Source organism: Trichomonas vaginalis, chromosome IV (assembly GCF_026262505.1).
Source record: "Trichomonas vaginalis G3 chromosome IV, whole genome shotgun sequence".
In the NCBI taxonomy this organism is placed as follows: Eukaryota; Parabasalia; order Trichomonadida; family Trichomonadidae; genus Trichomonas; species Trichomonas vaginalis.
Window position 1 is genome coordinate 7,301,853 of NC_067206.1, and position 25,711 is coordinate 7,327,563.

The 25,711-nt window shown below is 31.8% G+C and overlaps 11 protein-coding genes across 11 annotated transcripts, besides 3 other annotated features; 4 read left to right on the plus strand and 7 right to left on the minus strand.

Moving 5' to 3' along the window:
* Positions 1 to 1,195: part of a mobile genetic element that runs on past the window's edge.
* Positions 1,158 to 1,195: a terminal%2Cinverted (terminal inverted repeat of MuDR-5_TvMULE4 transposon ID:TVAGG3_0046750).
* A 199-nt stretch (positions 1,196 to 1,394) lies between these two features.
* On the plus strand, positions 1,395 to 3,672 carry TVAGG3_0046760 (VPS9 domain family; the record flags this gene model as incomplete). The annotated part of the gene is made up of 1 exon (XM_001309478.2): positions 1,401 to 3,473. The coding sequence occupies one exon, from the start codon at positions 1,401 to 1,403 to the stop codon at positions 3,471 to 3,473; it is 2,073 nt and encodes a 690-aa protein (XP_001309479.1).
* A 177-nt stretch (positions 3,673 to 3,849) lies between these two features.
* Positions 3,850 to 5,351, minus strand: TVAGG3_0046770 (armadillo (ARM) repeat-containing protein family; the record flags this gene model as incomplete). The annotated part of the gene is made up of 1 exon (XM_001309477.1): positions 3,869 to 5,308. The coding sequence occupies one exon, from the start codon at positions 5,306 to 5,308 to the stop codon at positions 3,869 to 3,871; it is 1,440 nt and encodes a 479-aa protein (XP_001309478.1).
* A 66-nt stretch (positions 5,352 to 5,417) lies between these two features.
* TVAGG3_0046780 (uncharacterized protein) lies at positions 5,418 to 6,539 on the minus strand (the record flags this gene model as incomplete). Its single annotated transcript, XM_001309476.1, has 1 exon — positions 5,447 to 6,523. One exon carries the CDS (start codon positions 6,521 to 6,523, stop codon positions 5,447 to 5,449), a length of 1,077 nt encoding a protein of 358 aa, XP_001309477.1.
* A 446-nt stretch (positions 6,540 to 6,985) lies between these two features.
* On the minus strand, positions 6,986 to 8,158 carry TVAGG3_0046790 (uncharacterized protein; the record flags this gene model as incomplete). Its single annotated transcript, XM_001309475.1, has 1 exon — positions 6,986 to 8,158. The coding sequence occupies one exon, from the start codon at positions 8,156 to 8,158 to the stop codon at positions 6,986 to 6,988; it is 1,173 nt and encodes a 390-aa protein (XP_001309476.1).
* Positions 8,159 to 8,552: 394 nt separating this feature from the next.
* TVAGG3_0046800 (hexaprenyldihydroxybenzoate methyltransferase protein) lies at positions 8,553 to 9,161 on the minus strand (the record flags this gene model as incomplete). The annotated part of the gene is made up of 1 exon (XM_001309474.1): positions 8,553 to 9,161. The coding sequence occupies one exon, from the start codon at positions 9,159 to 9,161 to the stop codon at positions 8,553 to 8,555; it is 609 nt and encodes a 202-aa protein (XP_001309475.1).
* Positions 9,162 to 9,990: 829 nt separating this feature from the next.
* On the plus strand, positions 9,991 to 10,770 carry TVAGG3_0046810 (protein domain specific binding; the record flags this gene model as incomplete). The annotated part of the gene is made up of 1 exon (XM_001309473.2): positions 9,997 to 10,671. One exon carries the CDS (start codon positions 9,997 to 9,999, stop codon positions 10,669 to 10,671), a length of 675 nt encoding a protein of 224 aa, XP_001309474.1.
* Positions 10,771 to 10,821: 51 nt separating this feature from the next.
* On the minus strand, positions 10,822 to 13,881 carry TVAGG3_0046820 (protein ubiquitination; the record flags this gene model as incomplete). The annotated part of the gene is made up of 1 exon (XM_001309472.1): positions 12,358 to 13,881. One exon carries the CDS (start codon positions 13,879 to 13,881, stop codon positions 12,358 to 12,360), a length of 1,524 nt encoding a protein of 507 aa, XP_001309473.1.
* Positions 13,882 to 15,676: 1,795 nt separating this feature from the next.
* TVAGG3_0046830 (uridine phosphorylase protein) lies at positions 15,677 to 16,586 on the minus strand (the record flags this gene model as incomplete). Its single annotated transcript, XM_001309471.1, has 1 exon — positions 15,744 to 16,577. The coding sequence occupies one exon, from the start codon at positions 16,575 to 16,577 to the stop codon at positions 15,744 to 15,746; it is 834 nt and encodes a 277-aa protein (XP_001309472.1).
* Positions 16,587 to 18,649: 2,063 nt separating this feature from the next.
* Positions 18,650 to 19,036: a mobile genetic element.
* Positions 19,037 to 19,729: 693 nt separating this feature from the next.
* TVAGG3_0046850 (GTPase activator protein) lies at positions 19,730 to 21,971 on the minus strand (the record flags this gene model as incomplete). Its single annotated transcript, XM_001309470.1, has 1 exon — positions 19,991 to 21,955. One exon carries the CDS (start codon positions 21,953 to 21,955, stop codon positions 19,991 to 19,993), a length of 1,965 nt encoding a protein of 654 aa, XP_001309471.1.
* A 502-nt stretch (positions 21,972 to 22,473) lies between these two features.
* TVAGG3_0046860 (uncharacterized protein) lies at positions 22,474 to 24,433 on the plus strand (the record flags this gene model as incomplete). Its single annotated transcript, XM_001309469.1, has 1 exon — positions 22,489 to 24,114. The coding sequence occupies one exon, from the start codon at positions 22,489 to 22,491 to the stop codon at positions 24,112 to 24,114; it is 1,626 nt and encodes a 541-aa protein (XP_001309470.1).
* A 485-nt stretch (positions 24,434 to 24,918) lies between these two features.
* Positions 24,919 to 25,167, plus strand: TVAGG3_0046870 (protein ubiquitination; the record flags this gene model as incomplete). The annotated part of the gene is made up of 1 exon (XM_001309468.1): positions 24,919 to 25,167. One exon carries the CDS (start codon positions 24,919 to 24,921, stop codon positions 25,165 to 25,167), a length of 249 nt encoding a protein of 82 aa, XP_001309469.1.
* Positions 25,168 to 25,711: the final 544 nt, after the last annotated feature.

Consider the following 25,711-nt stretch of genomic DNA (forward strand, 5'->3'; position numbering starts at 1 on the left):
GTTGTACACCACTTGTATGTGCCGGATACCATTGTGTCAAATTTTTTCTGAAATTAACTTTAAAAGTACTAAGTAAGATCATGAGATATAGCAATATATGTTTAAACTAACTTATATTTTGGTTGTACACCACTTGTATGTGCCGGATACCATTGTGTCAAATTTTTTCTGAAATTAACTTTAAAAGTACTAAGTAAGATCATGAGATATAGCAATATATGTTTAAACTAACTTATATTTTGGTTGTACACCACTTGTATGTGCCGGATACCATTGTGTCAAATTTTTTCTGAAATTAACTTTAAAAGTACTAAGTAAGATCATGAGATATAGCAATATATGTTTAAACTAACTTATATTTTGGTTGTACACCACTTGTATGTGCCGGATACCATTGTGTCAAATTTTTTCTGAAATTAACTTTAAAAGTACTAAGTAAGATCATGAGATATAGCAATATATGTTTAAACTAACTTATATTTTGGTTGTACACCACTTGTATGTGCCGGATACCATTGTGTCAAATTTTTTTCTGAAATTAACTTTAAAAGTACTAAGTAAGATCATGAGATATAGCAATATATGTTTAAACTAACTTATATTTTGGTTGTACACCACTTGTATGTGCCGGATACCATTGTGTCAAATTTTTTCTGAAATTAACTTTAAAAGTACTAAGTAAGATCATGAGATATAGCAATATATGTTTAAACTAACTTATATTTTGGTTGTACACCACTTGTATGTGCCGGATACCATTGTGTCAAATTTTTTCTGAAATTAACTTTAAAAGTACTAAGTAAGATCATGAGATATAGCAATATATGTTTAAACTAACTTATATTTTGGTTGTACACCACTTGTATGTGCCGGATACCATTGTGTCAAATTTTTTCTGAAATTAACTTTAAAAGTACTAAGTAAGATCATGAGATATAGCAATATATGTTTAAACTAACTTATATTTTGGTTGTACACCACTTGTATGTGCCGGATACCATTGTGTCAAATTTTTTCTGAAATTAACTTTAAAAGTACTAAGTAAGATCATTTATTTTTGCATAATATAATGCCAATATGGTTTCTTTTGATTTTATTTCATTTATAAGCAAATCAGATTTACCCAAAAACTCCACTCCATAAGCGTTCATTTGCTAAATTAAAAAGTGACAATGGGCTAGTCTGTCCCTTTCTCTTCGGCAATTTGTGGACGATTCCGAACCCCCTCATTTTTGAAATTTAATAAGAAAAATAGAATCTTTATTAAATATAGATTTTAAAAAACTTGGTTATAAATTACGAAATTTTCTCACTTGGGCTAAAAAGTGACAATTTGGTCGGAAGCCACCCTTAACGATAAGATAGCATGGAAATTGAATAAAAAGTGACAACGAGTTGAAATGAGCACGAGTCCAGACTCACTTTTAACTTTAAAGCAGCTTCTACATCGTGAGCAAGCTTTCTTTGATATAGAATGGCAGAAAATCAAATCATTTCAAAAAGATTCATACGATTCAATCAAAAAATTAATATTTTTAACAAGAAAAGTTTATTCACTTCATCTATCGATTGTTGAACAAATGAAAACTGGAGCTGTCATTCCGGTTCCTGACCTGATCACGCTTTCAAAGAACTTCCCATCTGGTTTCACAGCTACGCAGCAAAGAGCTTATCAAAATGCAATAGCAACTGTTAAAGACCCAAAGCAAATACAAAACACCGTAGATGGTATCTCAAAATTCCTCACAGAGCATCCAGAATCCGAAAATTACATTGTTTTTTCATTCATCCCAGCTTTGTTCTCATGTTTTTGGAGTGACTATGAAATTGAAAGCTACATCGAATTCTTCAAAACATTTGATCCGAAATTTTACCCGATTTTAACAAAATCAATTTTAGTTCATCAGTCTTTTTACGTTTTTCTCGATTCTGTTCGCATAGATGCAGAAATAATACTTCAAGAACAGCGTCCTTTACGTGATTTGATTGGCCTTTTCTCTAATCGTTCGTTCTTATTCCCAATATCACTCAGACAAATACTGAATGACGTCAAAGATGCCAAAGAATTCTTCGTAAAGTCAATACTAGAACCAGTTTTACTCAATCCATCGCTTTACGGCCTTCTTCCATGCATAGAAACGAAAACATTTGAATACATGGTTCCACAGATCGAAGAATGCTCCGAAATCATAGATTCTCTTATCACAGATATTGCCACGGCCAAGAATTACGTCAGAACTCAACCAAATGAAGAAAAATTAAAGACAGTTTTAATGAAAAACGAAAAACTCATTTATTTGTTAAAAGACGACTGCAGAATCATCACAAGTATCCTAAATCGTGATATTGAAATCCCAACAACCGATGATGTCTTTCAAATTCCTTATCAAAGAGAGAAAAATTTTGAAAACGATGAAAACGATGAAAAAAGTGACACTGAAGAACAAAATGATCCATTCGAATCATTAATCAGATCTCTTATTATTTCTTTAGACGTTTCCAAGCCAAGAGGAAGTTTTCTCGAAACTTTGGAATATGCAGTTGCATTAAGGACGGGACCGACTAGATTGCAATGCGAACTACAACTGGATGAGCTAAGACAGATGATGGAGATGAATAAAGCAAGCAACGACGTAAATTATTATATTAATTTATTAAAGGAGAAATACGACCAAAGAATGGCTCACAGACAGCAGACTTTGTCAGGAAAGATAAATACGGACTCGTTCAAGATATTGTTCACTCAATCCCAGCAATGTATCGAATATCTCAACCAAAAGAAAGATAATTTGATTTTATTGGAGTGGGATAAGACGGAACACTTGTTTGATCAGCTTAACATACCAGAACTCAATCAAAAACCAGCTGCATTCTTAGAAAGTTTCGAATTTTTAATTAATTCGTTCAAAACTTTCGTTGATAAGAACAAGATAGTTATAACTCAAGAGAGATTTTTACCTTTGTTATATACACGCCTAACAAAGTGTATTTCCCTGCAAACATTTAATGAATTTCATCCAAACTACGTAGAAATGGATAAGAAGATATCGGATATGATCACAAACCACAAAGATGAACTAATAAGCATGAATTCCCAGAAATGGCTCGAAAGATTCCAAAATGATCCAACATTACTTGGATTGGCACAAGATTGCTTAAGAAGAGCTTCAGAAGAAACAACATCTGTATCTATAATGGTATGGATTGATAAAGCTTTGAATTCTTTGCAGTTTTTGCTTTCATTTTACGGATTCAAAGAAATTGGAGCAGATGTCTTAGTTCCAGCATCAATCTTCTTGTTCATACTTGTCAATCCATCGAAGACATCGTCAATGGCCGCTTATCTTGAACATACAATACTTTGTGACGAAATGGGACTAATTCCGATAACTCCAAGCATGCAGTACTACGCTACATTGGTCAATTCCGTTGCTAAATGGTTCAGAGAAAAGGTTGAAGAGCTTAAACTCTGAAAAAAAAAATTATGAAATTTTATATTGTTAATTTAATGCTGAGGCATTTGTATATTTATATTTATTATTTTGTATTTATAGAGTACATGTTGATTTCATACTTAATAAAAAAAATTATTTAATTTTCTTTTAATTTCAATGTTTTTCAGGATATAGTGTGTTTAACCTTTGTCTATATGATAATCATCTCACTTTTAAGAAAGAAAAACATGTAAAGATCTTTATTTAAAGAAGATTCGTTATCTAAGTCTACTCATGATAAATTTCTGAAAGAGAAAGCTAAATAAGCTGAATATAAAGCAATGTTCAAATATATGAAAGTAATAAATCAGAAATAAGAAATAAATTTAATATTAAAATAACAAATAAAAAAGAAGGATGTAAATTGGATATTTTTATTCATCGGGTATAAATTTGTTAATAATTTGATCGCATTCAGTTTGAATTTCATCATTATCTAAATCATCGACGTAATCACAGATATCATCAAGTATTTCGGAGTTTTGGATCATTTCTATGAATTCTCGAGCCTCATTTTCGTTTGTTCTCATAATGAAAGATAAAGTTGAATCAAATGCGTTGAGAACAATTATTACAAGTTCTGTTTGGACCTCACAGATCCTTTTAAAGTTCTCGATATCGAAATATTTCTTATTTTCAATTAAACTAGGAAAATAATAAAATAATACCGAATAAAATCGCCCAACTACTGCAACTATATTAAATGATGTGCTTGAGAATAGAGTTTGAATTGAATTCATCATGATTTCGACATTGCTATGATCATTTAAAAATATCTCATAAAATTTTTCTGAATCTTTGGAAATTAGCATATTTAACATTGAGTATAATTCAATTATTAATAAATCATCAATAGTTGATAATGTCAATGTATCAAAAATTGCAGAAAAAACTTGATCTGTTAGAAAATCAAAAGATAGTGAAGATCTGATCACTGAAAATATTGTTTGATATGAAATCTGACCAAATGCTGAAATATGATCTAAAGATGGAATAAGATAATTTAGATAACTTGTATTGAAATCAGAAATGGCTGAAATTAATTGCAATATAGCATTATTGGCATAAGATGGAGCTTGTTCGATGAATTCATTAATGAAAACAAAACAATTAGAAATGAAATCATTAATTTCATCATTTGGAGATAAAACTTGAATTATTTTTAATATAAGTAGAATTGTATGTCTATATATGATGTTAAAGACATGCAAAGACATTAATTCTGATAGAATCGGAAAGAATTCTACTGGAAATAATTGAATATTGTTTTCATCTGTGAAATTTGCTAAAAATGCAAGAACAGCAGTGAATTCGTCTGTATTTTCAATGTTTTGTTCTAAAAATAAGGTATTTAGAATAAAATCGAAGTAATCTTCATTAAATAATTGAAAATTTAACTCTAGGCACGTAGTTAGCGCAAGAATTCGTTTTGGTAGCAAATTTCTGTGATTATCATTATGTATTTTACCGAAAATATAAGCAGGAATATCGAAATCTGAAATTAGTTCTTTGAGCACGTTTTTGTGGTTAGAATCACTTAGTTCGAAGATAAAATCATAAAGTTTTTCTTCAGAGTCCTGTATTGGCATGAAAGATCTTTGGTAAATTTCTGTTATTGCTTTGAAAATTGCTTTCAGATATTCATCTGAGCATGAATTGTTTTCTGAAACTGTAACATCGAAGAATGATATCTGTTTTTTGTTATTTTGTTCAATATCTTTTTCAATTTGATTTTGATCTGAAAGAATTTTATGCGGATCTATACCATTTGAGTCTATTGTAACTTCGTTTGAAGAATCTTCTTTATATTCCATTCAATATTTGATCAAACACTAAAGAGAAATGAATCAAATTTTTTCTGTATAAAATATGAACAAATTTAACATTGTTTACTACTTAAAAACTTTTCCTATTAAATTTTAATTAGCTTTACTATAAAAATACAAACAAAATTAATATAATTTACATAATGTTAGATATAATCGATCCCAATAGTATCCCAAGGAATCAGGATTATTGTTAAGCATCTCTTCAGCGTCTTCCAAGAACTTCTGTTTGCCTAAATGTCTTGTAGCGCTCCAGACCCTTATATCATTGAATTTCATGATTTGTGCTGTACATAGACCAAGTTCACCAGCAAATGGTCGCAAATATTCTTGAGGAATATTGCATTTTGGTAAATTATCGAAATCTTTGTCCATAAGAATCTTATAATGGCTTGCATCTGTAAATCCTCTTCCAACCAAGTCTGATGTTTGCTTTCCTGGTATGTAAACACCAATTTTGTCCGAAATTTTTGCTAAAATTTCGTCTGCCGTAATTCCAACAGCCATTGAAACATCCCAGAGGTCGTCATCTCTAGTTGCAACTAGTCTCTTTACATATGCGCGAGAAAGTAACACTCCTGAGCTTGTTAACAACATTTGGAAGAAATATCGTTCTTCAACGCAGCTTCCTATGATAAAATTCTCTGTTAATGCACTATGTGACTTCATTATGTTTCCAAGCCATGCGAAAAATCGGTCAACCTTAATGTAAGCAGCATCTCCAATTATATAAAGCCAACCAGCATCTGATCTTTCAAGGAACAGTTTTAGAGACTCGTAAAGAAGAAATGCCCCAGGATTGATCTTTTGTTCTGGTAATTCTGGAATAGTAATTGAAGATAAATTACATTCTTTATTTGTCCAGGCATTAGCAGAGTAAACTTCTATACCATCTACTTCAACATGTTCAAGAAATGGATCCATCCACTGGCGTTTCATTATGCATTGGTGTGGTCGCGATTCGAATTCACTATCTAGAATCATTACATATAGTTTATCAGACTGTCCATTAGTAGATAGCTTTGGTGGTGGTGGATTTGTACCTAATTTCCAATTATATTGCTTATTTCTGTAAATATGCCTTTTTTCGAATACTTTTTGTGGATCTTTTTCTCTCATTGTAGCTAAAAATGAGAAAACAATAAATAGAGGTGCTATGATCCATATCATAAGGCCGGCTCGTGACTGAAAATGGGAAGGCATTATGATTTGAATTTAGAAAGACCCTTTTTATTTGATATAAAGACCCAAAATTATCAATCATTGATTCAAGATAAGCACAAAAAGATCTTTTTCTCTATTAATATCAACAGTGCATGGGGTAGTCTGGTTCATAATGATGAAGCTAATGACATCAAGCGTTTGCAAAACATTTGGTAATCTAATTTTTATGCAGTTTAATTGTATTGAGAGCGTATATCGGTTGGTAAATTGTTAGTATATATATGTATGTATATAGCAGTGTTTGTGATAAAAAAAACATAAGTCTTACATACAAACATAAAATAATTTTATTAAATAAAGATTTGATCCGAATTAGATAAGGAAATTCCAAAGTCTGTATATATTGCTATATTTCCTATTAGAACTTCGACTTTCTGAGTTCTAATAGGATGAAATATAAAAAATCAAGAAAAATAATGAAAAATTACATAGGAATATGATTCAATAGTTGCCATTTTTCATTTGGATAGACTCCTGCAAGTCTTGCTTTAAGAGGCGAACGTATCCGTCGTTTGATGCTTGAATAAGTTCTTCGTCAAGAGAGCTAAGTATGTCTGTTCTATACCCTTCAAATTTCTTTATACTATTTTCTAATATTTCGATCTGTCTCTTGAGGGAATCGTAATATTCTCTTTCGACTGCAAGATCTTGTTCATATTCATCATCTGGAAGATTAGAAAGTCTTTGTATTTCGGCTTGAAGCATCCTCCTTGCCATTTGTCCAGTTCCATCTCCTGGATCATCTTCTCCAAGTAATTCTTTGAATTTCGCACGAAGAGCAGTTTCTTTATTACGTGTAGATTCAAGAGATTTGAGTGTATCGTTTAATTTCTTTTTAGATTTAATAATTATTGTATTTAACTTTTGCCTAACGATTTTCCATTCATTAATTGATTCAGCCTTCTTAATTTCTCGTTCTTGTTGTTTCTTTCGAGCTGCGCACTCACGTTCTGTTTGTATAATTTTATTTTTCATATCATTTTCTTCAGCTTGACGTCTAATGAGGTCTACGATGAGCTTATCTCTCTGCTTCTTAAGATTTTCGTTGAGGTTTTCGTTGGCATTCTTGTTTTCCTCTGATTTTTGTACTAATTCTTGTTCTAGTTGCTCTGCAAGCTCGCATAAGTCATGGTATTCATTTTCTTTTTCGATAATTTCTGTTGTCAAAACATCGAGTTTATCTCTGGCTGTACGGGAATTCATTTCGTCATTATGTAAATGAACCTTTTGAGTTTCAAATTCTTTTTGAAGTTTCTTGTTTTTCTGCTGAACAATTGATTGTTCATGCATTAAATCTGCATAAATCTTCTTCTGTTCTTTGATTTTTTCTTGTAATTCGACTTCTCTATTTTCGAGCTGTGTCAGAATTTTGAAGAAAGCGCCATGTTCGACTTCTGGTTCATTTTCTTCGAGCATTTTTTCTTTTTCGGCTCTTTCGCATTTTAACTCATCAATCGAAAACTGTAAATCATTTAATGTGGATTCTAAAACGCTCTGCTGTCTTTTTAGCAGTTCCAACTCCTGGACCGCAGCCTCGAGACGTTTCTTTTCATTTTGTTCACTTGCTTTCACTCTTTGGTTGCTTAGATCATTGATTATTTCAGGAGTTTCCATTTTTTATATTTTTTTACATTCGAAAAAGTGACAATATAAATTAGAGAAACGATTTTATTTCATTTTATTATAGAGTCACTTCTATCATTGGATAGACAAGGCATTAATACATAAGTTATCTACTACATTAATACAGTTCATATAATGTTCAATCATGTCACAACTTAAACGTTATATCAACAAAATACCTCATTATTATTTTTCCGATACTTATTGCATCACATTGGATATTCAAAACTAAAGATATATATCTTTCTAAATGATTTGTGAAACATTTTAGCATTTTCTAAAAATATTTACAATTAATATGAAAATAAGGGCATTGCATGTAATATAAAGTGTATCTAAAAAGCGTGTAAAATACTAAATCTTTTATTTTTGCAGAATAAATAAATTATTTTGTAGCTGTTAAGACAAATAAAGGATATTCTCTTTCCTTCTGTAAGTAAGTTCCAAAATCGATATGTTCAGCTTTGGAGAAACCATTCTGTAAGAATGTTTGCTTGAGTTCTTCGATGTCAAAGCCATTATGAGGAACTGTGCAAAATCCGGCATGGAAGCTTCCATCTTCTTTATGAAGGTCGCATATGAAGCATTTTCCGCCCACTTTCATCTTTTCAGCGATGGCAGAAATTGTTCCCTTTAAATCTTCAGCGTGGTGGAATGCCATTGATGAAACAACAAAGTCAAATGGTTCCATTGTTGTTTGTGAAATTTCTTGATTGTAGATTTCGACATTGGTTTTGTTAATTTCAGCGAGTTCTTTCTTAACTTGCTCGATCATTCCAGAAGAAGGATCAAGGAATCCGATCGTCTTAGCATCGTTGATTAAGTAAATTCCATTTAAGCCTGTTCCACAGCCAAAATCAAGTATTCTTGATTCAGGTGTAATATTGGCCTGCTTTCTAACTTCAGCAACAAACCTTGTGCAAAGTTCGATCTTACCTGGGGTCTGATTCCAGTCCTTAGCCCTTTTGTCAAACCATTCGTATGGATTCGTCATCAGTGAAATGATTTGTGAGAAATCAAAATTGTGTAGTTTACGTCAAAATCTGACCCACTATGTGTAAAACATGGTGAGATAAGGAAAATAAAGACCATTAAACACATCTAAACAAATATATTGAGAAGTGAAATTAGTCTATGTAATAATGAAGTTTCAATTACGGAGCATTAAGAATTTCATTAAATATGCTATTCTTAGCAGTATGGGAATAAATAAAGAATTATCATAGTATATGTAATTGATATATAGTGAAATTTCGGTTATAAATGCGAAGGATATTAAGATATGAATAAGATAAGATATCAAGCAAGAAATTAAACCCCAGAAACACATTTATCTAAATAGAATCTGTAATAATATAATTTTATTTACAGTTTAGTTAAATATTTCAGAATTAATATAAAAATTATTGAACAAAAGAGAAAATTTTGCAAAATTGTTTTAATTATTAAATTACAAATTAAATTTAAAATGTTCTATCGATTTATTTTTTATAAAACTCAATCCAAAATTTCCAAAATTATTTCAATTTTGAAAAAATGATAAATTTTTCAAAAGAAAAATTCTTGATAAAATTGATTTTCAATTTTTTTTGGAAAATTATGATAATAGATTTCGTATTTTCTCTCCAAAAGAACTACAAAAATCGCAAAATCATACTTTTTCAAATGAATTGGTTGGAATTCATTCGGTTTTTGCTAATATTTGATGACGAATGTAATTGAAACAATCTAACCTTCAGTATCAAGTTCCAATTATGATCTAATATACGGGTTTTATTCGTTTCACTTGCTCAGGTGAATTTTATAAAACCGTTTTTTAAATACTAGGAATGGACGGAGTCAGAGAAGTCAACGTCTTCATGGCAAAAGTCGCCCAGGAATGCGGTAAGTATGAAGACTGCATCAGATATATGAGAGATGTTATTAATCAAGGCCGTCCACTTTCATTCAATGAAAGAAACTTATTGAGCTCAGCATACAAAGGAATTGTCAGTCCTCTTCGTGATTCAATTCGTCTCTTACAAGATGATGCACACGGATTTGACGTAGATTTATCAATTCTCGAATGTTCAGAAGCACTTTCTCAAAAGTGCGATGAAGTAATCTCACTTATTCAAAATACACTCCTTCCATCTGTTACAGAACCAGAAGTTCGCGTATTTTATATTAAATTGACAGCAGATTATTATCGTTACAAATGGGAGGCAACTCCAAACTCTGGTAGACCAGACGTTGCAGCTAAATGCAAGGCATCATACCAGGAAGCTGCCGCTCTTGCTGATACATCATTACCAACTTACCATCCACTTAGATTAGGTCTTGCCCTCAACTTTGCTGTTTTTATTTACGAAATTCTCGGCGAGACAGCAGAAGCTCATGAACTTGCTTCACGCGCCTATCAGGAAGCCGGAAGCGGAATCAATCAGTTATCTCAGGAATCAAAGGAAGAAGCTACTCATACACTTGAACTTCTTAACGAGAACATCCATCTCTGGTCTCAATAAAGAAAATTGGTGATTTATTTTTAACTTTCCATATTTACTAAATTAAAAATGTCAAAATTTTACATTTAATATATATAAATAATTTATTTTCCTAAAGACTACTCATAAGGCACAAAATCACAGCATAAAATATCAATTGTGTCACATTTCACAAAATTTGAAGCAATGTAATATATGTGAACAATAAACATGTATTGAAATATATAGTTAAATGCATAAGGTGCCATATGTACTGAATTAACTTTTCAAAAATTCACATTCTAAGATAAATTTTTATTCCGATCGAAGAAGCTGAGTAAATGAGAATAAAGGAATTGCGGAATATACAAAATCATTTGTATAAATACTATATTTCGTGAAATATCCAAATAACTCAATCCCAACAAAAGATAATTCAGAAGTGTCACAAGAATCTTTACCTTTTCCTGATATTCTCAGATATTTTAATATTCTCTTTTCTGGAAAGATATATTCTTTAACCGTATAGACAGCACAAGCACAGCTACCAGGCCTATTTTCATCGCAAAATGGTTCGTTAGTATCCATGACCTTTTCATATGAAGATCCGTCTAATGATGAATGAATTGTGGTAGCACTGAGATAACGCAGTCCAGGACCATCTTTGATCTGAATTTTTGAAACACTTGCATATAATTTCGGAAAATATAATGTGAAGGTTCGAGTATCCGACCCTGGTGATGCAAACATTTTAGTTGTATTCCAATATAAAGCATTCTCACATTTATAAGGTTCCCCATAAGTTGATACATCAGTGCTACTGCATGCTATATCACCTTTTTCTAATCCATTATTCTCAATAAGTGTAGAGACAAGTTTAATTAATTCTTTAACTTTAGGAATAAAAGAATAATATTAGGCATTTGCCACTTTATCAATTTTATCGGCGTGCAGCGAAGTATAAAGAAATATTTTTATTCGAAGATAACAAAAATTTGTTGGAATATAAAGAAAGGGAATGAATAATAAACATTTTTGTTAATAGAAATACAAAATGATGTGAAATAACCAAGTAATTCAATAGAAACAAATGATAATTCCATAGTTCCACATGAATCTTGACCAGATCCTGTGATTCGTAAATATTTAAGAACAGTCTCTTTTGGAAAAACATATTTTCTGACTGTTTCTGTTTGGCAAACACATTCAGAACTTTTTTGATTACAAAATGGAACATTAGTTTTCATAATGCGTTTATAGTTTACTCCATCCAATGAGGAATCAATTAAAATCGAACTAAGATATCTCAAATCATAACCATCTTTTATCCAAATCTCATTAACACTCACATACGTTTTAGGAAAATATAATGTGAATGTTTGTGGTACAGTTCCTGGTGATGCAAATCTATCTGTTGAATTCCAATTAAAAGTATTCGAACACAAAAAGGGGCTTCCATAAATAACAGCGACATCCGAAGAGTTACATAAAATATCACCATTTTCAAATCCATTATAGTTCGAAAGCATGGAAACAAGTTTAATGCCTTTCAAAAAATCTCATCAGCAAAAATATCACTTTTCATATCGGAAATTAAAAACTTTACATGGACATCAGAAAAAAGAAAAATAACAAATTCTATGAATTTTTATCAAATCGAAATAACACATTTCCAAAGTTACATACTTAAAAATAATTATAATCATCGTCGGATGATCCATAATGAAGTCAGAACGAATCTAAAAAATCATTACCAACATATATAACATTAGGTACATAATTTTGATTGGGATTAAGTCTGAATTGATTATTATCATCGTCGGATGAACTAAAATCAGGTCTGAATACAGGTCTGGATACATTATTTTGATTGGAATTAATTTTTCTTTCCAATTTATTTAAGACATCGGTCATTCTTTGTATGAAATGATTTACTTCGTTTGCATCTGGTGCTTTCTTTGTTACCAGACTATTAATTGTGGCTGCCATTTCTCTCAAAAGTCCTTCTTTGACACCATAGTTATTTGGATTATTTGCTTGATTTTCAATTATACCTTTAAACTTATAAAATATTTTCTTATCTTTATTTGTGATTATAGGGACTTGAATTACTTTAGGCCTCATTCCTTGTAATAATGTTTGGATGTTACGTAATTCTGAAACATCTCTATTTCTTGCTTCGTTTTCGAGTTGTCTGATCCTATTTGTAAATGTAGCTAATTGATTATGTAGAGAATTAATTGTATTATCTCTATTTCTTGCTTCATTTTCAAGTTGTCTGATCCTATTTCTATATTCTTCTAATTGATTATCCCTTCTCTCATATTCCCAACCATTATCAAGCACGCGAACAAATGGATTGACATTTTGTGGCCTCATTTGTAATCTTCCAAGTTCAGCTCGTAAAGTTTTATTTTGTTCATAAAGTTTTCGAGAATTTTCTCTTTCCTCATTTATTGTATTTTGAAATTCTTCGATTTGCATTTGTAGAGTTACGATAAAACTTTCTTTATCGTTTAGTTCATCGTTATCTGGTTTCATTTTGCTAGATAATATACCTTTAACATCGACCGCTTTTTTTAATAATTTATTCTCCTTTTCTAGATTGAGGATTCTTTCTTGATCAGTATTTTGATTCATTTCATTGCTCCATTCATTTAATAGATTTTCGAGCTCAGTCATTTCATAATTCATTGAAAGAGTTTTCTTTGAACTAAATAGCATCCAGCCGTCATTATATGTGTGATCAGGGATTTTTTTCAATTCATCTATTTTGTTTTGAATTTGAGCTTTTAATGGTTTTTTCGTGGAATTTTTGTATGTAATCTTCTGTCCAATCAACTTATCTGACGATTTTCTATAGATTTCAGTCAATTTTTTAAGTTCTTTAATTTGATTGTCGATACTGTCAGGAGGTAAGACACGATGATTTGCAATACTTGTAAGAATCGGTAAATCCAAAACATGTGTAAATGCATTGATTAATTGATCAAATTCATTGTCTTCAATATCCAAATTAATTTTTGTGCTCCTAATGATATCAAGCATTGAATGTGGGTTATGTTCTTGACCTAAATTTTCAAGAAGTCTAATAATCTGATCTGTATTTAGATGACATAATTTTAGAATTTTAACCAATTCTTCTATTGTACGGCATTTTATAAAATTTTCATTGTCAATATATCTATCAATATCCTGGGCAATAGCACCAAAGTCAATCTCAAGAGTACTAAAGCTGGACTCTTCTATCATATAGAAAAATTTAATGATAAGCCACCTTCTCAAATTCTATTCAATTTTTGATAAAACACATTTGTAAATTTTTAGTTATAAAAGAGATGTGATGAAATTAAGTATACTATAAATGAATGTAAGAATGACAAAATATCAAGATATAACATCAAGTATATCATATTTCTTTTTGTCCGAATCTATAGTGTGAATATATAAACTTACAATAATTCCTTAGGCCAAAAAACAAATTTGACATAATATCACTTACGGTCTCAGGTGGCTACGCTTGCCATTTTTCAATTTATGAAGGTTTATATGTATCATCTATCGGCACATCGCGCCGATAGATTAAGGAAAATTGAATAAAGTTGTTCGCATATAAACAAAATGACGTGAAATATCCATAGAATTCAAAAGCATTACATAAATAAGCACTTTTAAAGAAGTTGGTGATAGAACTACACATCACACGAATAGTTATAAAAAAACTATTCAATCCTTACAATAGAAATTTAACATTTATTCGAAGATAACAAAAATTTGTTGGAACACAAAGAAAGGGAATGAATAATAAACATTTTTGTTAATAGAAATACAAAATGATGTGAAATAACCAAGTAATTCAATAGAAACAAATGATAATTCCATAGTTCCACATGAATCTTGACCAGATCCTGTGATTCGCAAATATTTAAGAACAGTCTCTTTTGGAAAAACATATTTTCTGACTGTTTCTGTTTGGCAAACACATTCAGAACTTTTTTGATTACAAAATGGAACATTAGTTTTCATAATGCGTTTATAGTTTACTCCATCCAATGAGGAATCAATTAAAATCGAACTAAGATATCTCAAATCATAACCATCTTTTATCCAAATCTCATTAACACTCACATACGTTTTAGGAAAATATAATGTGAATGTTTGTGGTACAGTTCCTGGCGATGCAAATTTAGCTGTTGAATCCCAATTAAAAGTATTCGAACACAAAAAGGGTTTTCCGTCAATAACAGTGACGCTCGTAGAATTGCATAAAATATCACCATTTTCAAATCCATTGTAATTCGAAAGCATGGAAACAAGCTTAATGCCTTTCAAAAAATCTCATCAGCAAAATGTCACTTTTCATATCGGAATTAAAAACTTTATCAGAAATTGATTAAATATTTTATATCAAAGTAGAATAAAAACATGCGTATATGCAAGCAAAGGGAATGAAAAATGAATAAAGTTGTTCAAAGAGAAGCAAAATGATGTGAAATATCCAAATAATTCAATCCCATAAAAAGATAATTCAGATGTTCCACAAGAATCTTTACCAATGCCGGAAATTCTCAAATACTTCAGTATTCTCTCTTCTGGAAAAGAGTATTCCCGAACTGTATAGTTCTCACAATTACATGTATCAATTTCATGATTATCACAAAAAGAAACATTAGTGTTCATAACATGCTTATAATTAACTCCATCCAATGATGAATCAATTATGCTGGCATTGAGATATCTTAAATTTGGTCCAGATTTAATCTGAATCGTGGAGACACTCACATATGTTTTTGGAAAATATAAAGTAAAAGTACGCGAATCTGTTCCTGGGGATGCAAATCTATCAGTTGAATTCCAATCAAAAGCATTTGAACAATTATATGGGTTCCCTCCAGAAATTTTGAACGGAGTGCTTGTGCAATAAATATCCTTGTAAACAAATCCATCGTTCTCCATAAGAGTTGAGATTAGTTTTATTCTTTCAAGCACTCATCCTTTAAAAAAATGTCACTTTTGTAGAATCTGGCTGGAAAAAAAAGGGTATAAATTTTCACTTAAATGCGTTTATTGTATTGAATTTTGCTTGCTAATGATCCAAATTCATTTCTTTTTTTTTAGCATTTTGATAAGATTTCAAGAAGTGCATGGCATGCTGCCTTTTCCATAGCCATCTTACGAGCATTATCAAGGAAATCTCCTGATGTTCTCTGTGCAAGAGTGAGGCAGACAGCAGCTGTCTTCATTTGAGCTTGTGGGAATCTGTAAGCAAGAAATGCAAGAAGATAGGATTCCATTTCAAATGAGAGAGCATCCTTATCTTGAGCAAGAAGTGTTGGAATAACTTTTTGGTTCTCCATAACAAAATTATCATCAAGACGACCTTGAGATGGATAAAATGTATCAGCTGATGTATCTGGACCAACAACTGTGCGGTACTCTGTTAATTTCTTAAATTCTTCAAGAACTTTGGCATGAAGTTCACGATCATAAGGAATAGATTCTTTTGCGAATTCGAATGGGAAGCCTTCACGCTCAAAATCTTGGCGAACAAAGTATGCACGATCGGCAATTGCGAAGCATCCAATTGGAACATCTGCATGAAGTGAACCACATGTTCCGAAGCGGACAATTGTTAATGGGCCATCAACAACTGCACGAGCTTGAACTACCATAAGCTCTGCCATGGCAAAACCCATTCCTGTTGCAATGATTGAAACAGGAACACCTTTGTACTTGCCAGTATATGTGCAAAAGATCATATTTGATTGACGAATGATGACTGGAGTATCCTTATCAAGTGATTCAGCCATTAACTTGGCTCTGTTTGGATCACCAACAGAGATAATTCTGTTTGCAACTTCTCCTTTCTTGCAATTGAGTGGCTGAATGCGTCCTTCTTCATCGAAAACACCTTTACCAAGAGGGTCCCAGTTAAAGCCTTGCGACATCAAGTAAAAAGATTTTTATTTTTTCAATGAACCGATGAAATATTTATTGAATTGCAATTGAATAGTATAGAAATTCTGCCCATCAAAACGATCATCTATAAATTTTTGGTATTTAACATCATTGTAGTTAATAAAGGCATTTCAAAAGAATTGGATAAAAAATTGAAAACGTTCAGAAATTTTCTGACAAAATTGTAATCAAGTGAAATTAAGATTATGAAAGTCTATTGATACATGAAGGAAACACTTATATATGGCGATTTGACTTAAAGATATCTGTTATTTGTAAATGATTTTTTGGAAATTTGTTTTTCAGTAAAATATTCGAAGAATCACACTTGGATACAAGACTATACAACCACACCCTGACTGATCAATCATGGCAATAGGTTATTTTTATTGATCAATATTTTTCCTTATTAACATTTATGTAAATCATTGACTTTCTTTGAGTTTGAGCTAATAAATAACAAATACAACTAAAATTATATATCATAATATTGCTTTGATCAAGATAATACCTCATTGGAAAACATTCCAAACCCAAAGGATTCTCATTTTTCCATGCCTTTCCAATAACAACTGCACTACATTTACCTATGCAATCTGTTTTGGGCATACTTTTCTTTGGCTCCTCTCAGAATATTTAATTTCATCTTCTTCCATTTTATGAGCTCTAATGATTATCTGCAATAACATTGTTTCAAAATTCATGATATTGCAGATAATTTATTCAAATATAATATACATTTATTCAAAGATAATGAAAAAATGGGTCAGTATATAGAATGGGAATGAGTAGTTAATTAAATAATTCACAGAAAAACAAAAGGACGTAAAATGTCCGAATAATTCAATCCCAAAGAAAGATAATTCAGTTGTTCCACAAGAATCTTTACCAGATCCAGAAATCCTTAAATATTTCAGTACTCTCTCTTCAGGAAAAGTATATTCTCTAATTGTTTCAATTCCACAATTACAATTCACGGTACTTTTCTGAGAACAAAATGGAATATCAGTGTTCATAATGTTTTTATAATTTACTCCATCCAGTGATGAATCTATAATACTGGAGCTGAGATATCTCAAGCCGGATCCTGATAATATTTTAATTCTACTAACTTTTACATAAACTTTGGGAAATGAGAGTGTAAAAACTCCATTTAGTGTTAAATCAGCTGCAAAAGCAGATGTTGTATTCCAATAAAGGGCGTTGGAACAAAAATACCCTTTATTTACCGGAGTACTAGTACATAAAATTTCTCCATTTTGAATTCCATTGTTCTCCATAAGTGTGGAGATTATCTTTATTCTTTTTGACATAAATTCATCATCAAAAATGTCACTTTTTATTCAATTTTTATCTAAGCATTTTCGATAGGATTGCATATGCTTTTTTGAACATCAATTCATTATTTCAACATATTTTTTCAATCAAAAATTAATGTAATGATGATGTAAAGGTTGTATACATATCCATGGATTTCTCAATTTAATTTCTATGATATTCACATCTTAATAGTAATTATGTTGCATGCTAAGTAGTGTCAATGTGTAAACCTCTCAATTTTATCGTCGGGGAAGCAACACAATTCCCTCAAAAATATTGAAAAATATAGAAAATAAAATGAATTAAGATGTACTTAAAATGAGAAATAGATTATGATATTAGATTTTAGAAAAAACAGACTTTTGATATAACTTTTGAGAATCTCATATAAAAAAAAGCATTTAAAAATAAATTTAAATATCTTATTTATTTTACTATTGTAAATATATTCTGAGATTTTTAGAAAAAAACACTTTTCATAAGTATTCAATATTTGAAAATACGCTCCAAAAAAGAATAGATTCTTTTATATTCGCTTATATAAAATGAGACTCTCTATCAGATGCGAATGCCTGAATTCAGCACCTCTGATAGAGAGTTTCCTCTTATATAAGCGGATCTTTTTCATTCGTTTTTGTTAATATAAAAACATCAAAATCTACCAATATGAGAAATTAAACCCTGCGAGGCACCAGTCTAGAACTGACACTTCGCAGGGTTTAATTTCTCTTGACAAATGACAAAACTTGTTCGCAATTGTGAACCATTGCGAACAAGTTTGCCAGATATCTGGAAGGAATTGCTCCTTATGATATATGCATTGTAACTGTATATATCATAAAGAGCAATTCCTTCAATTAAACGCAAAAACTTTGGTGCAATCGTTGCTGATTGCACCAAAGTTTTCGAACTTTCCCGAGGGAATTGGAGGGTGAGAGATACATAGTCTATCTATGTACCTCCCACCCTCCAAATCCCACTCTAAATGGGAGAAACTTTGTTCGCATGTTATCTTATTCAAACAAAGTTTCTCCCATTTAGAGAAGGAATAGGAGCCAACCAGGCACTGATATATAATCAGTGCTTTGTAGGCTCCTATTCCTAATAAAAATTTGAAAACTTTGGAGCATTTGATTATTGTATTTTGTCAAGAGAAATTCAACCCTGCGAAGTGTCAGTTCTAGACTGGTGCCTCGCAGGGTTTAATTTCTCATATTGGTAGATTTTGATGTTTTTATATTAACAAAAACGAATGAAAAAGATCCGCTTATATAAGAGGAAACTCTCTATCAGAGGTGCTGAATTCAGGCATTCGCATCTGATAGAGAGTCTCATTTTATATAAGCGAATATAAAAGAATCTATTCTTTTTTGGAGCGTATTTTCAAATATTGAATACTTATGAAAAGTGTTTTTCCTAAAAATTTAATATAATGCTTAGCACAATATATAAAATTAAAATATCTATAATTATTTTCTATATCACACTTTTCATTACACCTTGAAAAGTCTTCTCAAACTCTATTTTTAATTATTTTTTAGATATATCTCAAGTGTGATTATTCAAAAACTCATATAGACTATATTTATTTTTTTCATTCAAAAAATTATATGAGAATCTCAAATTAACTTTCAAATTTTTTATTTTAAAAACATATTAATAATCATATTTTAAGATACTTTTTCGCCCAAAAAATAATCGTACTTCCTCGACGATTAATCGGCTCTCAATTTCTATCGTTGACACTACTTAGCATGCAACAATTATAAAGTTTGCATTATATCAGATGAATATTTATAAAAAATTTTAAAAATTTAGATATTTGAGAACAATATTTAATTGAGAAACTTATAAAAGGGCCCAAGTATTATGCCATAATGAACATGTAAGCTAAGCTACTCATATTTGGAGTGGAATTACTTCTTTTAAATTTGAAATCCGAATAAATTAAAATAAAATCCTTTTATTTATTTAAAATATACGAAATAAGTGAAGAATAATAACGGCAGCGAAAAAATATAACAAAATAAATATATATCATAACACAAAAACAAAAAAACAAAAACAAAAATATTCCGAAAAATTACTTCATTGCGCTGAGCAAAGAAATTGTTGTTGTTCTTCTTGGCATCTTAATATGAGTCTTAGCCACACCAGACATATTGAGTTCGACAGGCGGTTTGATGTCATGAGCTCCGTTGTCTTCTATTTCGCCGTGATTCCAGTAAGGCAAGAAAAGTGCCGCAATTGTTCTCTTTCCGCTTAGAATTGCGATCTTGTAAGGATGTGTGTCCTCGTTTACATTTGGATTGCAACCAGCTGCAAGGAATACTTCCGCTGCTTCTGCGTTATCATAATACGCTGCGTAGGAGAGTCCTGACCATCCACCCTGGTCCAAGACATCGATGTTAGGAGTGTTCAAGACAACGAGCTGTGATACTTCGGCGGAAGCACAAGATCCTGCAATATGCATTGCACCATAACCTGTCTTTTCGTTGCGAAGTAATCCATAGCAAATTGCCTCGAAAACGGTGTTGATGTCGTTCATTCTGATCGCTTCTTTGTAGTCGATCTTACGTGGTGGAGCAAGGAATGACTTGTTGACATACTTGTCTTTGATGAAACGCTCACGTTCATCTTTGGTCGCTTGGTCGGTGATTTGCCTTGGTCCGACATTTGGCTGGAGGATTTTGTTGGCATTTGCGTTTCCGATAACAATCAAAACCTTGAGAGTTGTGTCGTCAAGGTGGTCGAGAGTGAGGGATCTGACCTTGGAGATATCGGATGTAAGAGCGCGATGGAAACCGGAGCAATTGATGCAAATGCAAGTTCCCCAGTTGATGCAGCACCATGATGGGTTGTGAGCGCCACAGTCTGCGCAAACCTGGTCACGCATAAGCTTCTGGACCATCTGGTTGTCGCTTTCTGTGGATGTAGCTTGAGGTAGTTGAGTATTGACGGCATCGGAGTGGTCAAGAAGGTATTGGATGTTGTTGTTGATAACAGACATCCATTCCTTCATATCCCAGTCTGTAAGAGCTTGTAAGGTGTAAGTCTTATCGCGAGAAATAATTGTGAAACAGTTGCGGCGATCTGGATCGTTGATTGACTTTGTTGACGTGAGGAGTAGAGGCAATTGGCCGAGCTGCTCTTTGGAGTCTTCCGCGTTATGGAAATAGTATAATTTGTAATTGCGGCAAACGAAATAACGGCGCTGCCAGGATTTCGTAATTCCGGAGCCCTTCTTCCAGAGATAACCTTCGTGGATGAGGGAGTTAGTACCTGGGAATTCAAGTCTAATTCTACGCCAGTAAAGCTGATAGTAGCTTTCGATTGATTTACGGATGATTGCTGTGTTCTTGTCGTAAACGTCGATCTCGGCTGTAGAAACTGGAAGGGCTTGGCGGATTGTATTGAAATGGTCTTTGGCTCCTTTGAAGAAATCTGCGCATTGCTCGTAGGTCGTGCCGAGCATGTTAAGGAAAGCAATGAATTCTGTCAAAACTTCGACGTTCTTCTTACGCTCGACAAGTTCTAATTGACGAGAAAGCTGGAAATCAGCAAAAACGGCTCTTCCGTGGGACTGCATGAGCTTCATGTCGAATTCTTCGATCTCTGTATCCGATGTCTTCTTTTTGGAAAGGGATACATACTTTTCAAATGTTGAATGATAATTATCATACATTTTTTCGGCTTGCTTTCCGAGCTGTTCGGCGTTTTTGACATCGTTATTTATAAACTGAGTCAGCGGTGAAATTACAGCGGTTGAAATCATATCATAATGTGTATTCATTGTTTCCGAAAAGCTATTGAGTAATTCAACTATTGAAACAATATTAGGATCGCCTTCTATATTACCGAAATTGGTGAAGCTGACTGAAAGCTTGTGCATGATACCACATAATTGTTTGCCAACTTCAACATACTTGCCAAATGTGCGCTCTGCTTCGATAATGAGAGATGCCATTTTTTGTATGCTGTCAAGACGCTTGTGAAGGCCATCGACGTGGAGTGGTGATAAGTTAAGATATGCAATAGTTTCCTCCATTCGTAATTTTTTTTTTAGCTTTGAAATATTTTTGAATAAAAAACCGAGGGGACTAGGTAATATTGTTTAATTTTTATTTCACGAAATATAAGACCTTATAGATATTAATCAGACCAAGCGTTAATTGTTTGGAGGTATTCTTCGTTTTCAATTTTATTTCCAATCATAAAAAGTGACGCTTTTTCGGATGTGAATTTGAAATTAATAACCTGAACGCGGATCTTTGATTTACAAGAGTGTATTATGTACTCTTGTTGGCCTGCATGTGTCATTTTGGGAGATATTGCCTGTGCATATCTCCCAGAATGACACACTTTTCCGCATTCATAACTTAAATGCGGAACTTTGACCGACAAAAGTGTCATATGCACTCTTGTCGATTGCGATGTGTCATTCTGGGAGACATTGCCTGTGCATATCTCCCAGAATGGCACACTTTTCCGCATTCATAACTTTAAATGACAAATTTATATTGTCAAAAAATTCATGTAAAAAATGTTGTCAATTTTTTTTTGAATAATTTGTTTATTTGAATGACAGCTGTACTTCAATTAGGAAACAGCACTACTTACTACTATGTTTTTTCAGAAAGCACCAAGGAAAATTCAAGCCTGCCTAATTTCTCTGAATATCAAATGGATTTCGGCCTTCATCCAAGAGATTTCCGTCCATTAGAAGATATGGAAGTCAACCAAACCACTTGTCCATTTGAGAAACACTCAGCCCATGAATTTCTCCAGTATATTGGCGAGGATAAAACGGTTATAACTCCTATAGAAGATCAATCTCAAGGAATTATTAACTACACTGCTAAAGATTGTTTTTCTCTTATATTACACATGATCATTCGTAGAATTCGGGCAAATTACAAAAAGAAACTTCAATACATATTCATTATTGATCCAAATTGGGTTGGCAAGGAGATTGAAGCCTTGCAGGATTGCATAGCCGATAACGAGATTACAAACTACAAGATTGTTTACTCAGATGACATGATCAGTAACTTTTTAAATTCATATCTCCAAGATCATGATATAAATGATGAAAAACATACCCTTGTTATTAACTCAGGTTCAACAGGAACAGGAGCGTTTATTGTCAAAACAAAACAAGATCAAGATCCAGAAATTATCAACAAAGGTTATATCAAAATAGGAAACATTAATTTTACGAATATTTTATGTGAAATGTTTCTTGATCAGTTCGAAAATGACAACTATACCGATCAAACAAAAGATGTAATTGCAGAAATCAAGGAACAAACTCCAAATCCCTCAAAACGATGCTTTTTCAATGCAGTGAATAAACTTTTACAAACAATGTCTCCCGGTCTCAGATCAAAGCTTGATACAGTATCCCTGAACCAAGCATTTTTCGAGAGTGATACCATTGCTTATGATGATGTCATTCACAATCAACATTACTCAGAAATTGCGCAAGAACTGACAAGTTTTATTAAGAAATTAATTGGCTCTGTTAAAATTGATTATTATACAACTGTTGGTGGAAACTCTTTGAATCCATTCTTCAAACAGATCGTCAAAGAGACAATATCAAATTACCAGGAGCTTTGCTTGAACAATTCCAGATGTTCGGCAATCAGTGGCGCAATAGAATTGCTTTCAAAGACAACGGATTTCTCCAAATTTTCAAAAGGTAAAACTGTGAACAAAGAACTCACGAAAAATGCAAGAAAACAATTTGAAGACAATAAGTATGAGGATGAGCTCTTGAATCAATACGAATCTATTCCTGGTCTCACAAGATACTTTAATAAACTTGGTATCGATATACCAGAAAAACTCGAAGAACTTCTCGATAGTTTTGATGGCGAACCCGATGATGATTTAAATGGAGTAGAAAAGAAAATCAACAAAGCAATTGAAGAAGTGCAAGATTTTACTGAAGAAGAATTCATCAAAAATGATTGCAACAAAGATAATCTACGTACAGCATTGACTGCTGCAAGAGATGCAATGACAGCTAAACAAAAACTAGAACTTTTGTCATTAGCAGATAATATCTACCCTCCAATCAAAAATTCCGAAAGTTTCAAACAGAAGATGGAAAATGAAGCTAAGAAAAGAGGGAATGATCAAGCATTTAAAGAGAAATTATTGAATGAATTTTGTCAATATTTAGCTGAATTTCAACAATAAACGTTTATTCTTTATTATTCTTAAGTATTTTGATTTTCTTACAAAGTTAACGAGGGGACAAGTGTTTTGCTTAGTTTGAACATCGAAGATCTTATGAGAAACTTAGAATTGTTGAATAATCGGCCATTCTCTTTGCAACAAATATAGAAAGGATATTCACGTAATTTGGAAGGATTTTCCAAAATTATATCTTCAATAGCAAACCATGTTCTGCACAAGCATAAAAGATCCACCTACATGATGAGTTAGAATTTTTGATGCTTCCCATTTGTGACTATCTCTAACTTGCAATGCAAACCTCTCAAAACTTGGAGATGAGGAAAGACGATAAGAATTTTTTTAGAATATTTTCAAAATTTTGACTTAGTTCATTTTTATTAATATCTGATCAAGACACTCACCAAAATAAATACAGCAATTTGCGAAGCATATGTAAATACCACATCTATTCATATAATGCGTTGTATCAGTTAAAAACGGAAAATGAAAAAGATTTATAGTGGATTTACAAAAGAAATGATCAAAACAGAATTGATTGATTCAAAGAAATTCCATCCTTAAATAATTATACGAGACATTTTAAATATAATTCAGTATAATAATCGCTATACAAAGTCATATTTATCTCTTGCCAAGCTCATATCTGATGAATATCATGTGGAAGATGTCATTAATGTTGAATTTATTTCAAACTTTCTGTTTTATAAAGAATATGGAATCAAATTAGACAAATACAAAGATTTCAAAAAAATTAAAACACAAAATCTAGATATTCATTCAAAAAATACAATTTACAAAGCAATTATGTATAACAGCTTAGAAAGATTCATCTCAACTGCTGAAAGAACTGGATTTGATGAAGATCATAGACTCGTTGGCGATTTGTATCCATATACTAGCTACGGATATTCATTACTTGAATTATGTTGTTATCATGGAGCATTTGATTGTTTTAAGTTATTAAGAACGAAATTCAGCTCACACATAACTCAATCGTGTCTTCAATTTTCATTTTTAGGAGGAAATCCAGAAATATTGAGTGAATGTAGGTAGCTGGACTTCTACTTTCATAAGGTATAAGTATTAATGAAAAAGATAAGTTTGAAAAAACCGCGTCACATTACGCATCAGAATATAATTCTAAAGAAAAAGTCGAACTTCGTCTTTCATATCAATGAAAAAGGTAGATTTGGATTGACCGCTCTTCGTATTGCATCAGAACATAATTCTAAAGAAACAGTAGAAGTACTTCTTTCACACGGTACAAATATCTCCTCTTCATAATGCAGCATTTCATGATAATAAAGAGATAACTGAACTTCTTCTTTCACATGGTATAAATATCAATGAAAAAATAATGATGGAAAAACAGCTCTTCATATTGCAACAATACATAATTATGATGAAATGGTGGAAGTTCTTCTTTCACATTGTTCAAAAATATAATGTTCCTACATAAGAGGCTTCTCTTTCATTTATAAATCTACTGACTACATTTATAATTAGCAAATATTCGTTTATTATCTCAGTATATATTTATGCTAAAATGAAGTAAAAATATTTATTTACTCATTCTTCAAATACAATGGCTCAAACT